This window comes from Mustelus asterias, chromosome 4 (genome assembly GCF_964213995.1).
Source record: "Mustelus asterias chromosome 4, sMusAst1.hap1.1, whole genome shotgun sequence".
Taxonomy (NCBI): Eukaryota; Metazoa; Chordata; class Chondrichthyes; order Carcharhiniformes; family Triakidae; genus Mustelus; species Mustelus asterias.
Window position 1 is genome coordinate 4,094,641 of NC_135804.1, and position 17,670 is coordinate 4,112,310.

General features: G+C 48.0%; 1 protein-coding gene across 1 annotated transcript in view; it reads right to left on the bottom strand.

Moving 5' to 3' along the window:
* Positions 1–5,037: 5,037 nt before the first annotated feature.
* bean1 (brain expressed, associated with NEDD4, 1) overlaps positions 5,038–17,670 on the bottom strand; it is an 87,797-nt gene continuing 75,164 nt past the window's right edge. The window contains exon 6 of the mRNA XM_078210530.1: positions 5,038–5,657. Coding sequence (XP_078066656.1) covers positions 5,306–5,657 — 352 coding nt within the window. The 3' untranslated portion in view covers positions 5,038–5,305. The remainder of the gene's footprint in view (positions 5,658–17,670) is intronic.

Here is a 17,670-nt window from a genome sequence, read left to right on the forward strand (position 1 = left end):
CCTTCGGCCCAACTTGTCCACGCCGCCTTTTTTAAAATCACTAAGCTCGTTGCCCACTTGTGGCCCATATCCCTCTATACCCATCTTTCCCACGTAACTGTCTAAATGCTTTTGAAGAGACAAAATTGTACCCGTCTCTACTACTGCCTTTGGCAACTCCTTCCAGACACTCACCACCCTCTGAGTGAAAGAATTGTCCCTCTGGACCCATGGGAGGTGTATCCAGGCCTGCTCCTGCCCTCACCTGACATGCAGACACATTTCTGGCAGTGACTGGGTTTCCCCGCCCTCTCTGACCTTTACAGCATTGTCCCTACCCTCACCCTATGTTGTGATCAGCCAACTGAATATCAAATGGATCTTCTTATGCTGCACAGCGTGATTCCACTTCACCGAGCCATCGAAGGAACTGAGCTTGGTGAGATCGAGCCCTCGAGGTGTGTGGCGTGATTCGGTGGATAATAAGTTTAAAGTTTATTTATTAGTGTCACAAGTAAGCCTTACATTAACACTGCAATGAAGTCACTGTGAAAATCCCTTAGTCACCACACTCCAGCGCCTGTTCGGATACACTGAGGGAGAATTTAGCATGCACCCTAACCAGCATGTCTTTCAGACTGTGGGAGGAAACTGGAGCACCCGGAGGAAACCCAGGCAGACACGGGGAGAATGTGCAGACTCCACACAGACAGTGACCCAAGCCGGGAATCGAACCCAGGTCCCTGGCGCTGTGAATCAGCAGTGCTAACCACTCTGCCACTAATACTCTCATCTCTGGATCAGAGGGTTGTGGGTTTAAATCCCAATGCAGCGCTGAGGGAGTGCTGCATTGTCAGAGGTGCCATCTTTTGGACAAGATGTTAATCTGAGGCCACACCTGCTCTCTTGGATGGATGTAAAGTAATCTCACACGCAGTGGAGTATTTATCTCCCAAAACAGTGTTCCTAAAACAGATCTTTTATTCAATGTCTCCTTTCTGTTTGTAGGATCTTGCTATGTACAATTTGGCTGCCGTGTTCCTTACATTATAACAGTGCCCACACTTCAAAAGCACCTCATTGGCTGCAAAGCTCTTTGGGATGACCGGCGGTTGTGAAAGGCGCTATAGAAATGCAGGTGCAATATGTGTGTACAAGAATACTGTTTTTTTTAGAAGTCTTTGATGATAATTGTGATGAAGTGGATCTATTTAGCTTCCATTTCTATTTGCTGAGGGTATCCCTGAGGGAGTAAATGAAAGTAAGTCAGTAATTCACTCTCCAGACACGTTAGTAACCAAGTCAGACTGGGGCTGGTTTCTTACCGTGTCCTGAATTCTCTGAAATAGCATTTAACCCTTAAAGCCCTGACAATATACACGCCTCCCTTTGAATATCCCACTTCTCTCCACCATCCCTGACTCCCCCCCTTTCTCCTGAAGGGGTTACTCATGCAGGGGCCCCACAGCTGCCTCTGGGTTACTCCAACGCCTCATTGAAGGGGCCATTCTTTCATGCAGGAAGTTAGACAGCCAGTGCCAGTTGGCTATTCATCTGCAGAGGGCATCACTTCCAAATCTGATTCTTTTCTCAACCTATGTCCTCCTGTGTACAATATTCTGGATATGCCAGGCTGTGGGCGGCACGGTGGCACAGTGGTTAGCACTGTTGCCTCACAACGCCAGGTGTGGGGGGGATGGTGGGCGGGGGGGGGGGGGTAGTGGGGGGGGGGGCAGGGGGGCTGGGGGGGTTGCGGGACTGGGTAATATGCTCTTCCAGAGAATCGGTGCAAACTTGATGGGCTGAATGGCCTCCTTTTGCACAATAGGGATTCTATGGTTCTATGGGCAAGAAGTGGAGGCTGGGGGTGGGGCAATGAAGTGGCTTGGGCTGATTTCCCCAGGGCACTGAGGCCAACTCGAGCTCACCCCGTTTCTGCGCTGGCCAAGATCAGCAAATAGGATGCGTTCTGGGGACAGATCCCAGAGTGTGATGCTCTGAATGAATCCACGGGCCGTGTGGCAGCCCAGCCTAACCCTCATCCCCAATGCTGGAATGGGATCCTCCCACTGTCGGGACTTTGGTTTGAGAGTCACAGATTACCCAGAACCAGGGTCACAGTCTCTGGTGATCTTAAAGCAGATTTATTAACAAAGTTGAACAAAGAATTAAAAAAAACCCAAAGATCCAAAACAAGTGAGAATGGCCACAGCACAGGTGAAGGCCATTTGGCCCATCGTGTTGGGGCTGGTTCTCCCAGTTCACACACTAACACTCTCCCACCCTCCTCCCCTCGCCGCTGCACATTCTTAGTAGAAAAATGTACAGCTCAGAATGAAGCCACTCTGCTCCCTGTCTGCACTGACCACCCAACCTAATCCTGTTTTCCAGCACTTGCTACGTGGTCCTGGAGGTTTAGGGGATCTGGAGCTGGTCTCCGCGGCTGCAAGTAGCAGTCTCTCCCATTTCCTTCAGTCTTCCTGAGTTAACCGAGGCTGGAGCCAGCAAGGTCGACCTGGTAAAGTTCCCTTCCACCCTTTGCCCTCCCGAGAATCCATTTATCCATCTTGTCTCGGGGAGGATTTATGTCAATCATTTATTAAACTGTCCATCAGCAAGGGAGATGGTAGCGTACTGTTAATTACACCCCAACAGTAATCCAGAGGGCCAGGCGAACGCTTTGGGGACATGAGTTCAAATCTCACTGTGGCAGCAGGTGCAATTTAAATTCAATTAATAAAATCTGGAACATAGTCTCAGTAATGGTGACCATGAAACTATCATTGATTGGTGTAAAATATTATTTGATTTGATTTATTATTGTTACATGTATCATCATACAATGAAAAGTATTGTTTCTTGCGCGCTATACAGACAAAGCATACTGTTCACAGAGAAGGAGAGAGTGCAGAATGTAGTGTTACAGTCATAGCTAGGGTGTAGAGAAAGATCAACTTAATGCAAGGTAGGTCCATTCAAAAGTCTGACAGCAGCAGCAGGGAAGAAGCTGTTCTTGAGTCGGTCGGTACGTGACCTCAGACTTTTGTATCTTTTTCCCGATGGAAGAAGGTGGAAGAGAGAATGTCCGGGGTGCGTGGGGTCCTTAATTATGCCGGCTGCTTTTCCGAGGCAGCGGGAAGTGTAGACAGAGTCAATGGATGTGAGGCTGTGTTTGCGCGATGGGTTGGGTTACATTCACGACCCTTTGTAGTTTCTTGCGGTCTTGGGCAGAGCAGCAGCCATACCAAGCTGTGATACAACCAGAGAGTGCTTTCTATGGGGCATCTGTAAAAGTTGGTGCGAGTTTAGTGGACAAATCAAATTTCCTTAGTCTTCTGAGAAAGTAGAGGCGTTGGGGGGCTTTCTTAACTATAGTGTCGGCATGGGGGGGACCAGGACAGGTTGTTGGTGATCTGGACACCTAAAAACTTGAAGCTCTCGACCATTTCTACCCCATTGATGTTGACAGGGGCATGTTCTCCACTATGCTTCCTGAAGTCGATGACTATTTGATTCTCTAATCTCCTTTAGGGAAGGAAATCTGCTGTCCTTACCTGGTCTGGCCTACATGTGACTCCAGAGCCACAGCAATGTGGTTGACTCTCAACTGCCCTCAGGCAACTAGGGATGGGCAATAAGCGCTGGCCAGCCAGCGACTCCCATGTCCTACAAATGAGTAAAAAAAGAAACTCTTGGGATTCAGTCCCCATTATTTCTTGTTAGCATCCGGGCCTAGGATTCTCAACTAGGTCAACTAGTAATCATTGGTCAGCTATGCTACAATTGGTACCAGTGCCATTGGACTCTGGGGCAGGGTGGGTGCAGAGAGGGGGCAGAGGGAGCTCACAATAGCAAGCCAATGAAGTCCTCTTCGCTCTGTGAGATATTGGACGAGGGCAGTGTGGAATGAGGCCTACCATGGTGGAAGAGCCGATCAATTTTCCATGGAATACCAAGAGTATAATGGACCCTGTCCGCTCTAGGATTCCACAATACAATCAAGAGGTTGAGGGTGGCACAGTGGTTAGCACTGCTGCCTCACAGCGCCAGGGACCCGGGTTCAATTCCAGCCTCGGCTTACTGTCTGTGTGGAGTTTGCACATTCTCCTCATGTCTGCATGGGTCTCCTCCGGGTGCTCCGGTTTCCTCCCACGGTCCAAAGATGTGCAGGTTAGGCAGATTGGCCATGCTAAGTTGCTCCTTAGTGTCAGGGGGATTAGCTGCGGTAAACACATGAGATTGCAGGGATAGGGCCTGGGTGGGATTGTGGTCGGTGCAGACTCGATGGGTCAAATGGTCTCCTTCTGCACTGTACAGATTTTATGTTCTCGGTTCATGGCTCAAGAGGAGGAGGAGAGGACCAGAACCGACAAAGTAAAATTTACTCACAGAGTTGTTTTTTAGGTTGACATAAATCTGACAGGAGCACAAACGAGCACGGTGCACAAATTGTGTTTTATCTATTTTATGTACAGCACATATTACAATGCAAGGTACAAACAGCAGATTTTTATAACTCCGCATTCCCTAGGGACTCAATGAGGAGGAGATAGGAGGGGCTGTCACAAAAACATCAACGTGAGAAGGGAGGATATATTACTGACGTGTTATTAAAATACTTGCATTTCTATAGCGCCTTTCACGACCCCAGGGCATTCCCAAATCACTTCAGTTAGTGAAATACTTCTTGCAGCGTGGCCACTGTTGTAATGTAGGAAATACGGCAGCCCGATTGGTGCACAGCAAGATCCCACAAACAGCAACAAGATTAATGAGCAGATTATCACCTTTTTCAGTGACATTGACTGAGGGATTGATTGGCGAGGGACCTGGGGTGAAATCCCCTTCTCTCCAATAGATAATGCTCAGGGATTGTTCACGGCTGACTGAGGTGGTAGACTGGGTCTAACAACTCAACCAGCAGACAGCACCTCCGACAGTGCAGCACTCCCTCAACGCAGGGAGTGTCGAGCCTGAATTTTGTGCTCTTGGTCGCTGGAGCAGGACCGCCTGACTCACACAGGAGAGTGCTTCCAACTGAGACACAGCTGACACTCAACTAGAGGTGTTAACTTGGTAATTTGCAGCATTTAAGCAGCAGCTCATTCCATATTGGTTCTACCGTCTTTTCGGAAGGTTGGAAAGTCCTCCCATTCGCTCTGCGTATCGCCCTTGGCTAAATGCGATGCACATCCCCAGTTCCCTGGTTCTCTCAGCTTCCTGCACGTCCCGTTGTGCTGGGGGAGGGATGTGGGTGCCGGGGGAGGGGTGGTGGGGCGTGCGTCGCGACTCCCTCTTTGCCTTCTGCAGGTGCGGGGACCGACTTTTACACGATGGTGCGGGATACAGTCCGGCACTCCTCAGGCGTGTCCTTCAGGCCACCCAGTGGGGTCAGTGGGAGGGCCACGTCCTGTCTCCTGGTGACCGCCTGCTCATACGGAGGTGCCTGGCCCAGGGGCAGCGTGTTCGAGGAGATGGATGAGACCACCTGCTGGTAATGGGGGGGGACGGTGGGAGCACTCCTGGGGCCCCTGTTTCTCTGGGGGTTGGCTTCTTCCTCAGCGGGGGTCTGATGAGTCGAGTCGCTCCTTTGCCACGGGTCAGTCAGGGAGTATGGTGGAGGGTCTTCCTCCGGAAGGTACAAGTCTGACGCTCCGTGTCCCACACAGTCTTCATAGCTGGCACAGAGAGAGAGAGAGGAAGAGCAAGGAATTCAGAATAAGGCCAATAGGTAAAAATATGTCAAAATTTACAGATGATAAATGATCCAACATTCAATAAAGTTTTTTCTTGCATTATCCTGTGCAGCCTCACACCTTCCACCCTGCACAAAATTGAACCAATTCAAAGCTTTGCTTCCCATCTCCTAACTCACACCAAGTCTCGTTCATCACTGCCCCCTCTGTTCAGAGACTCACACTGGTTGAGGGTGGCACGGTGGCACAGTGGACCCAGTGGACCTCACAGTGCCAGGGACCCAGGTTCAGTTCCGGCCTTGGGCCACTGTGTGGAGTTTGCACGTTCTCCCCGTGTCTGCGTGGGTTTCCTCCGGGTGCTCCGGTTTCCTCCCACAGTCCAAAGATGTGCGGGTTAGGTGGATTAGCCATGCTAAATTGCCCCTTAGTGTCGGGGGACCAGCTCGGGTAAATACATGGGGTTACAGGGATAGGGCCTGGCTGGGATTGTGGTCGGTGCAGACTTGATGGGCCGAATGGCCTCCTTCTGCACTGTAGATTCTATGGTTCCAATTCGGTCCATGACTTCACGCTTCACATGTTGTTTGATTTCCTGCTCCTGTGCAGCTTGGGACATTTAACTCAGTTAAAGGCACTATACAAATGCAGTTTGATGTTGTTTACAACCAATGAATGATGGTTGGTGTGCACTGACTGTTGTTATGTAGATAAGGATAGCAGTGAGGTTTCGACACAGCAATAGGCGGAGGCTATTCAGCCCCTCAGCCCTATTCTACATTTGATTTGATTTGAGGATGACGAAGGTCCATCCATATATTAGATACAGAGTAAAGCTCCCTCTACACTGTCCCCATCAAACACTCCCAGGACAGGTACAGCACGGGGTTAGATACACAGTAAAGCTCCCTCTACACTGTCCCCATCAAACACTCCCAGGACAGGTACAGCACGGGGTTAGATACAGAGTAAAGCTCCCTCTACACTGTCCCCATCAAACACTCCCAGGAGAGACGCAGCACGGGGTTAGATACAGAGTAAAGCTCCCTCTACACTGCCCCATCAAACACTCCCAGGACAGGTACAGCATGGGGTTAGATACAGAGGATAGATCCCTCTACACTGTCCCCATAAAACACTCCCAGCACAGGTACAGCACGGGGTTAGATACAGAGTAAAGCTCCATCTGCACTATCCCAATCAAACACTCCCAGGACAGGTGCAGCACGGGGTTAGATACAGAGTAAAGCTCCCTCTACACTGTCCCCATCAAACACTCCCAGGACAGTTACAACACGGGGTTAGATACAGAGTAAAGCTCCCTCTACACTGTCCCCATCAAACACTCCCAGGACAGGTACAGCACGGGGTTAGATACAGAGTAAAGCTCCCTCTACACTGTCCCCCATCAAACATTCCCAGGACAGGTACAGCACGGGGTTAGATACAGAGTAAAGCTCCCTCTACACTGTCCCCCATCAAACACTCCCAGGACAGGTACAGCACGGGGTTAGATACAGAGTAAAGCTCCCTCTACACTGTCCCCATCAAACACTCCCAGGACAGGTACAGCACGGGGTTAGATACAGAGTAAAGCTCCCTCTACACTGTCCCCATCAAACACTCCCAGGACAGGTACAGCATGGGGTTAGATACAGAGTAAAGCTCCCTCTACACTGTCCCCATCAAACACTCCCAGGACAGGTACAGCACGGGGTTCGATACAGAGTAAAGCTCCCTCTACACTGTCCCCCATCAAACACTCCCAGGACAGGTACAGCACGGGGTTAGATACAGAGTAAAGCTCCCTCTACACTGTCCCCCATCAAACACTACCAGGACAGGTACAGCACGGGGTTAGATACAGAGTAAAGCTCCCTCGACACTGTCCCCCATCAAACACTCCCAGGAGAGATGCAGCACGGGGTTAGATACAGAGTACAGCTCCCTCTACACTGTCCCCTTCAAACACTCCCAGGACAGGTACAGCACGGGGTTAGATACAGAGTAAAGCTCCCTCTACACTGTCCCCATCAAACACTCCCAGGACAGGTACAGCACGGGGTTAGATACAGAGTAAAGCTCCCTCTACACTGTCCCTACCAAATACTCTGGGTGGGATTTTGTGGCCTCGCTCGTCCAGAAACTGTAAAATCCCGTCCGATTTCAATCGACCTTCCCAATGTCCGCCCCTCGCCCTCCCCGATTTCTGTGGTGGACGTGGCCTCTGAGTTGTGTTCTTGTGTTTTTGATATTTACTGTAAACTTCGGTCTGGAATGTTACGATTTCTCTGATGGAGAATAGTTAATTCCTGGTTTGGAACGAGTCATTATTGCGATGAATGATGGGACATGTGAATTTAATGTAGATTAATTGCCCCTTGAAGCTTTGTGAATATGAGATTGAAATCCAATTAAAATCTCGAGCAGAAATCCAGGGCAATGATCCTCATATACCGCACTGCTGACTGAGACCTGTTGTCTTGTTTCTGCCTCTGTGAATGTGAGTGTACACAGGGCACGGAATGGTTCAGCTTTTCACTTGTTTTTTAACTTTGTTTTCCAGGGCTGGCTGGATCTATTTTAAACACATTGCCAGATAAAGGATGGGCACTCACAGAAATGCAATGGTGGGAAGAGGAGTAACAGCCCCTTGGCTGATTCCAGAAAACGTAAAATCATAGAATGTTACAGCATGGAATGAGACCATTCGGCCCATCTTGCCTGTGTCAACTCTTTGAGAACTCTCCAATTGTAGACTCACAAAATGGTTACAACACAGAAAGAGGCCATTGGGCCCATTGTGTCTGTGCTGGCTCTTTGAATGAGCAATTCATCCCATGTTATTCTCCTGCCTTCTCCCCATAATCCTGCAATTTTTCCTTTTAGATAACAATCTTATTGAAAGCCTCAAATGAACTTGTCTCCACCACACTCTCAGACAGTGCATTCCAGATCCTAACCACTCGCTGTGCGAATCTGTCTCCACCACACTCTCAGACAGTGCATTCCAGATCCTAATCACTCGCTGTGTGAATCTGTCTCCACCACACTCTCAGACAGTACATTCCAGATCCTAATCACTCGCTGTGTGAATCTGTCTCCACCACACTCTCAGACAGTACATTCCAGATCCTAACCACTCGCTGTGTGAATCTGTCTCCACCACACTCTCAGACAGTACATTCCAGATCCTAACCACCCGCTGTGTGAATCTGTCTCCACCACACTCTCAGACAGTGCATTCCAGATCCTAACCACTCGCTGTGTGAATCTGTCTCCACCACACTCAGGCAGTGCATTCCAGATCCTAACCACTCGCTGTGTGAATCTGTCTCCACCACACTCTCAGACAGTACATTCCAGATCCTAATCACTCGCTGTGTGAATCTGTCTCCACCACACTCTCAGACAGTACATTCCAGATCCTAACCACTCGCTGTGTGAATCTGTCTCCACCACACTCTCAGACAGTGTATTCCAGATCCTAACCACTCGCTGTGTGAATCTGTCTCCACCACACCCTCAGACAGTGCATTCCAGATCCTAACCACTCGCTGTGTGAATCTCTCTCCACCACACTCTCAGACAGTGTATTCCAGATCCTAACCACCCGCTGTGTGAATCTGTCTCCACCACACTCTCAGGCAGTGTATTCCAGATCCTAACCACTCGCTGGGTGAATCTGTCTCCACCACACTCTCAGACAGTGCATTCCAGATCCTAACCACTCGCTGTGTGAATCTGTCTCCACCACACTCTCAGACAGTGTATTCCAGATCCTAACCACTCGCTGTGTGAGGAAGTTCCGCCTCGTGCTGCCGTCATTGCATCAATTACCTTAAATCCATGTGATCTGCTTCTCGCTCCTTCCACCAACGGGATCAGTTTCTCCATCCACCCCCCTCATGACCTGGATAAGATCTCTTCTCAACCCTGCCCTCTCCTCGGAGAACAGTCGCAGTCTCTCCAATCTTCCTATTGAAATTCCTCATCCCTGGAAACCATTCTCATCAATCTTTCCTGCAGTCTCTCTAACACCTCGATGTCTTTCCTCGCCAGTGGGACTCAGATCTGAACGCAATTCCCCAGCTCAGGCTGTTTCTCTGTTTAATTTTCCCCAATTCAATTATTGAATTTCCTTTCCCAAGTTACTATTGAATCTGCTTCCACTAACCTTTCAGACAATTAATCACAGTGTACTGCATAAAAAGTGCATCTGCTCACCTTCCAATCCTTCAGCGATGATCTTAATTCTGAGCCCTTTGGTTACTGACCCTCAAACCAACATCTCCTTCTACACATAATGCTTCCTGATTTGAAATGCCTCTATTAAATCTTCCATTCCTCGCGGAGAATTGTCCCAGCTTCTTTGAATCTTTCTCCACACAAAGTTATTCTTCTCCTGAAGGTTCCAACACTTTTTATTTACTTATGGGACGTGGACGTCACTGTTGCGGCCAGCATTCATTGCCCATCCCTAATTGCCCTTAGAAAGGTGGTGCTGAGCTGTCCTCTTGAACCCGCTGCAGTCCCTGAAGTGTAGGTACACCCACCCTGCTGTTAGACAGGGGAAAGCTTCACAGAGCATAAACTCTAGTACAGACAGTTAGACTGAGTGACCTGTTCCTGTGCTGTAAATAGCATGTTATTCAGTCTGTGAGAGCTTGCTGAGTATGCAATTATACTGCATAACAACTGCAATAGCAGCTCAACAGACGACCGGTGGAATGTTCCACATTTCCCCCGCAGGGTATTTTCCAGCAGTAGAGGCAGCTCCCCATTGGCGACAGGCAGGATCTTCCAGTCCGCTGATGTCCACAGCATTTTGTGTGGCACTCCTGTCACGCCACCGGGGAACCCGCTCTAGTGGTTGGGGGGGGGGGGCGGGGGTGGGGGGTGGGGTGGGTCACTTTTGGTGGGACTGGAATTTCCCACTGGCGTGGAGAGACCATACGACCATAAGACATAGGAGCAGAATTAGGCCACTCGGCCAATTGAGTCTGCTCCGCCATGCAATTATACTGCATAACAACTGCAATAGCAGCTCAACAGACGACCGGTGGAATGTTCCAGATTTCCCCCGCAGGGTATTTTCTAATCCCCCATTCTCCTGTCTTTTCTCCATATTCCCTGATCCCCTTATTAATCAAGAACCTATCTATCTCTGTCTTAAAGACACTCAATGACGCGGCCTCCACAGCCTTCTGCGGCAAAGAGTTCCACAGATTCAACACAATCTAGCTGAAGAAATTCCTCCTCATCTCTGTTTTAAAGGATCGTCCCTTTAGCCTAAGGTTGTGCCCTCTGGTTCTAGTTTTTCCTATTCATGGAAACATCCTCTCCACGTCCACTTTATCCAGGCCTCGCAGTATCCTGTAAGTTTCAATAAGATCCCCCTTCATCCTTCTAAAGTCCAACGAGTACAGACCCAGAGTCTCAACCGTTCCTCATACGACAAGCCAAAGAATCCTGGCCCAATGTACTGTTCGTGAAGTAGTTTGATTTACTAGGTAGCATATCAACGCAATCCATTTAAACTCACAACACGCACAGCAGATTATCTGGCCCCTGCCACAGTGCTGTTTTTGGGATCTCGCTGTGCACAAGAGGAGCCGATGGCCTAGTGGTACTACCACGAGATTATTAATCCAGAAACTCTACTAATGTTCTGGGGACCTGTGTTCGAATCTTGCCATAGCAGATGGTGGAATTTGAATTCAATAAAAAATATCTGGAATTAAGAATCTACTGATGACCATGAAACCATTGTCAATTGTCGGAAAAACCCGTCTGATTCACTAATGTCCTTTAGGGAAGGAAATCAGCCGTCCTTACCTGGTCTGGCCGACATGTGACTCCAGAGCCACAGCAATGTGGTTGACTTTCAACTGCCCTCTGGGCAACTAGGGGTGGGCAATAAACGCTGGCCCAGCCAGCGATGCCCATGTCCCACGAATGAAAATGAAAAAAACTGGTGGCCAGTTTCCTACATTACAACAGTTTCTACACTTCAAAAAGTATTTCATTTGCTGTGAAGTGCTTTGAGTCATCTAATGGTTGTGATGGATGCGGCAGGGATGCAGGGACCTTTTTGTTTAAGTAATGAAGCCATTAAGAACTAATCTTGTTTTTTTCTCTGGCCGGGGAATATGAAGCAAAATGGCTGCCGGAGCCTTCAAGATGGTTTGATTGCAGCCATGAATAATTTAAAGGCAGCATGACTCAGCGAGGATTGTACCCATTACAGTGATTGATGGAACTTCTCAGTGCGCAGGCTACCTTTAATAAAAGGACACAGGGTCGATGTGCAAAGGCTTAATGGGCACAAACCTTCCGGAGTTAAAGGCCAGGAAGCTCCTGTCTGAGAAAGTCTAAATTCCGCTTACCAATCATTTAATAAACTCCCTGGCTCCATCTCCTGTGTATTTTGTTTTTACTTGATCTGATTATCAGAAAGGAAATTGTATTGAGCGTTAGTAATACAGCAAGTAGCGAGGATTGAAATAGATTATATAGAATAATGGAAATCATCCAGGAGGCTCCACTTATTCTCATCGGGAATGAAGATTAATGCCAAAAAATTAGACACTTTGAGTATCTCAGCAGGAGTACATATAACAGAACACTGCCTCTTCTCCTGCCTTGCAGGCTTAACTGGGGCAAAGCAAAGCAGGCTTAATTGTAACGACTCTTTTTGAGATATTTTCTTGCTGATATCCAAGAAGCGCTCAGGATGAACTGCATCTCGGGTGAGGAAATTCAGGTGCAGCTTAATGATAGGTGACTGATTTGCTATCACATCATAACTGGCAAAAGAACTCAGCAGATGTGGAGATGTTGTCGATGTGCGGCCAGCTGTTATGATCTAGAACGCACCCCGAGAGAGGGCAGCGGAAGCAGATTCAAAAAGGGAACCAGTTATAAACTCGAAAAGGGAACAATTACCGATGTATGGGGGTAGAGGGTGGCACGGTGGCTCGCACTGCTGCCCTCACAGCGCCAGAGATCCGGGTTCGATTCCGGCCTTGGGTCACTGTCTGTGTGGAGTTTGCACATTCTCCCCGTGTCTCCTTGGGTTTCCTCTGGGTGCTCTGGTTTCCTCCCACACTCCAAAGATGTGTGAGTTAGGTGCATTGGCCATGATAAATTTTCCATTAGTGTTCAGGGGGATTAGCAGGGTAAATATTTTATTTATTTATTAGTGTCACAAGTAGGCAAACATTAACACTGCAACGAAGTTACTGTGAAAATCCCTAGTCACCACACTCCAGCGCCCGTTTGGGTACACTGAGGGAGAATTTAGCACGGCCGATGCACCTAACCAGCACATCTTTCAGACTGTGGGAGGAAACCGCAGCACTCGGACGAAACCCACCCAGATATGGGGAGAACGTGCAGATTCCATACAAACAGTGACCCAAAGCCGGAATTGAAACTGGGTCCCCGGCGCTGTGAGGCAGCTGTGCTAACCACTGCGCCACCCAATCAATATGTGGGGTTACAGGGATAGGGCCTGGGTGGGATTGTTGTCGGTGTATGCTCAATGGGCCGAATGGCCTCCTTCTGCACCTATGAATAAGACAACTCTGCAAAGAGCTGGCAGAAGAACGAGGGACAGAATGGCCTCTTTCCATGTTCTGTGCTCGAAGTCTTCTATCCTAGTTTTCTGTCTCTCGCTCGCAGCGGGTCCCGTCACAGATGAGATAGGAGAATCCCGCCCGAGGGTTCTGCTGTTGTTTTGTGTCACAGCGCCAACTGAAATTCACCATAGATGTCACCGTTCTCCCAACACTGAAGAAGAGGCCCTTCGTGCCCATGCCAGCTCTTTGGAAGATTATTCCCACCATCCTTCGTCCAGAGAAACTTGGAACTGAAGCATACAGTGAAACTGCTCCTGTATAACCTTCCAATGGAACTCCAGAATTACTGATTCTTCCTGCGATTTGACAATCCTGAACTGGTTTTTCCTTCTGCTCTTCCCGCATATCTCTTCAATTTATTCTTTTTTAAGTATTCAGCTCACTGCCGCCTCCTCAAGGAGCAGTTAGGGATGGGCAATAAATGCTGGTCTAGCCAAGCGACACCCACATTCCTTGAATGGAAAGCAAATCTGAAACTTATCCTTGAGTCACTATTCTTTCCAATTGTAACAAGTTTCCCTGTTTAAAAATAATTCTCACCTCCCCCTCTGTTTTCATTTACCAATTACCTTAAATCTGTGTCCTCCGCTGACACTTTCTGCTCAAATTCCGTCAGAATTTCAAAGACTTAGGTGGCGATCTTACCCTCTCACCCCCCCAATCGATGGGCAGGGCGAGCTGGTGAGATCATGAGAGAGACTGATTTCTCGCTTCTCGCGATCCGCCAGCACTGGATATCTGGTGAGATCAGCCTTGCAGAAATCTGAACATGTGCAATGGCGCCCTCTGATGCCAGCAGCTGGCTTTTGGGCGATTAAGGCCCCGCCCACTACCCCTGCCAGCGGAATTCAAGTTTGGCTTGATTTTTTTGATGAAGTCAGGTAAGGTATGGTTTTTAAGTCACCCAAAAAACGGCGCGAATTTCTCCCCTTTTTGCACTCGATCTGCACATAGACCTTTTTTTGGTAAGATCGCTGCCTTAAATTTTTACAAAGTTCATTCATGGGATATGAACGACACAAGCTGGGCCAGCATTTGTTGCCCTTCCCTAATTGCCCTTGAACTGACTGCCTTATTTGGCCATTTCAGAGGGCATTTAAGAATCAGCCACATTGCTGTAGGTCTGGAGTCAAATGTAGGTCAGACCAGGTAAGGATGGCAGATTTCCTTCCCTATAGGACATTAAGTCCCCTTTAACCCTGCACGAGCTCACAATGTCCCAAAGTGGTTCACAGTCAATGGAGGGCATGCACCCCGTTGGAATGGAGCAGCCAATTTGTGCACAGCAAGCTCCCACAAACAGCAATGAGATACATCTGTTATTTTGGAGGGATGTTGGTTGAGGGATAAATATTAAGCAGTGCATAGAGGGGGAACTCCCTTTTTAATCTTCTTCCAAATACCACCATGGGATATTTTATATCCACCTGAGAGAGAGAAGCAGTCCTCAACTTGGCATTTCATCTTAACGATGGCATTTCCAACCATGCAGCACTCCCTCTGTAGTGCTCTCGGTGCACGTGATTAGATCACATTTATATAGTCCTTTCTGAAGCCTGATGCAATAACACAGGACTCCCCATCACTAAGAACCTCAACTTTCACCTCTGTAATGTAACCCCTATCTGCCACTGCCTCAGCTCATCTTCTACTGAGACCCTCATCTATGCTTTTGATACTATGAGACTGGGCTACCCTGAGGCACCCCTGGCTAGCCAACCATATTCTGCTTCCTGTAAACATGAACAACTCTCTGCCTTGCATCCTAACTCGCATCAACTTTCATTCATGTGCTATCCCCACTGACTGACGTACGGACAGACATTGGCTCCATTTGAAAATTCTCATCTGAGTTTTCAAGCCCGTCCATTGCCTCGCCCCTCCCTATCGCTATAACCTCTGTGTGTTTGGACTACACAGAGTGGATGCTGAAAGGATATTTCCCCTTGTGGAGTGTCTAGAACCAGAGGGCATAGTTTAAAAACAAGGGGTCTCCCATTTAAGATGGAAACGGGAAGAAATGTTTTCTCTCGGAGAGTCGTGAGCCTTTGGAACTCTCGTCCCCAGAGAATGGTGGAGGCAGGGTCACTTAATATTTTTAAGGTAGAGTTAGATAGGTCTTGATGTACAAAGGGAGCCAAAGATTGTTTGGGGAGGTGGGGGTGTGGAGTTGACCAGCTATGGTCTTATTGAGTGGCAGAGCAAGGTCAAGGGGCCTAATGGCCTACTGTTTTTTTAATTCATTCATGGGACATGGGCGTCGCTGGCTGGCCAGGATTTATTGACCATCCCGAGTTGCCCTTGTTCAGAGGGCAGTTGAAACCACATTGCTGTGACAGATTTCCTTCCCTAAAGGACATTAGTGAACCAGATGGGTTTTTCCGACAATCGTTTCATGGTCATCAGTAGATTTTTAATTCCAGATTTATGGATTCAAATTCCACCATCTGCCGTGGCAGGATTCGAATCCGGGTCCCCAGAACATGAGCTTAGTTTCTGGATGAATAGTCTAGCGATAATACCACTCGGCCATCACCTCCTGCTCTCGTTTTGTGTGTATATGATCTCCTCCAGCAGCCCCCCCCTCCCAAACCCCCCGCCCCCCCAACCCTCTGAAATATCTGAATTCTTCCAATTTTGCCTTCCTGTGGGTCCCCAATTTCTATCGCTTCACCTCTGGAAGCTTGGCCTTCACGCCCAAACTCTGGAATTCTCTCCCTCCTTCCATCTTGCCAACCTTCTGCCTCTCTCTCCCCTGCTTTAAGACTCTCCTTGAATCCCATGCCTTTGATAAAGGTTTTGGTCACCGGTCCTTTAATATCTCCTTGCATGTCTCAAGAGTCAAACATCCACAGATTACCCTCCTGTGAGGAACATGTTACATAGAAACATAGAAACTAGAAGCAGGAGTAGGCCATTCGGCCCTTCGAGCCTGTTCTGCCATTCATTTTGATCATGGCTGATCATCGAATTCAATATCCTGACCCCCCTTCCTCCCATATCCCCTGATCCCTTTCGTCCCAAGAGCTAGATCTAATTTCTTCTTGAAATCAGACAACATTTTGGCCTCAACTAGATTCGGTGGTGGTGAATTTCACACATTCACCACCCCCTGGCTGAAGAAATTTCTCCTCACCTCAGTTCTAAAAGGTTTACTCCTCATCCTCAAACTATGACAGCTAGTTCTGGACTCCCCCACCATTGGGAACATCCTTTCTGAATCTACCCTGTTTAACCCAGTTAAAATTTTGTAAGTTTCGATGAGATTCCCTCTCACTCTTCCAAACTTTGGTGAATATATTCCTAACCGACTTAGTCTCTCCTCATATGACAGGCCTGTCATCCCAGGAATCAGCCTGGTAAACCTTCGCTGCACTCCCTCTATAGCAAGGTCATCCTTCCTCAGATAAGGATACTAAAACTGCACACTGTATTGAAGGTGCCATGTAATTGCAATGTGGTTGTTTTCCTTGCTGAATTTCCTCGGGGCAGTGAGGGAGGCTGGAATCTAGACCGACATCCAGATGGTGCCAAATATTTTCATCTGGCCAACAGCTGGTTACATTTTTAAGTTAAACAAATATCTCCCAATGACCTTCATCCCCAAACATTCGACACCTCAACATCTCATTTATAAATATGGTGGTATACTCCTCGCTATTCGAGAATGTGTCACTTACTTGGACATACTCAAATAATGAGGATTCTACCACCATCTTTTTAAATTAGTTGAAGGTTAAATGGTTACAGATGAAGGTCACTGGGAAATATTTAGTTTAAATGAAGCCTTTATACACATCCACCCTTTCGAAAGCCAGGAGGGTTTGCAGTACAGCAACTTGCCCAGGTCCTCTTGGTTTAAGTGGGCTTTTGTTTCCTTTATGATTAATATTTAATTCCTTGAAGATTCGATGCATTTAACATTTAGGTCAGTGGACAGGCAAGCAAGATTCGGTCTCTGCATCAGTGAAGATTGCTTTGCAATTGGGTTATCGAGATAGGAGATAATTTAAAAATTATTCACACCTTCATTTTCTCATTACAGTTTAATTCACAGCCTGCTCCACAGTACAGGAGCAAGGGCAGACCGTAATGGCCACATCGCAAGGCTATTAGAGTCTCTCTGTATGAGAAAAGGGCCCATTGATTTGCGGCCTAAACTCCAGGCTTCAAAATCCGGCTATCGGGACAGTCACATTGAACAAACGTCAAAAGCACAGGAGGTGCAAAGAAAATAATGGTTAAAAGAACATCACACTTATAAAAATGTTGCGGAGGTGAGGAGGGGAATTCTCCACCTTGTCAGATCGGATTGCAGTGACTAATAAGATCGCTGCGTTGCCATGGTGACCAAA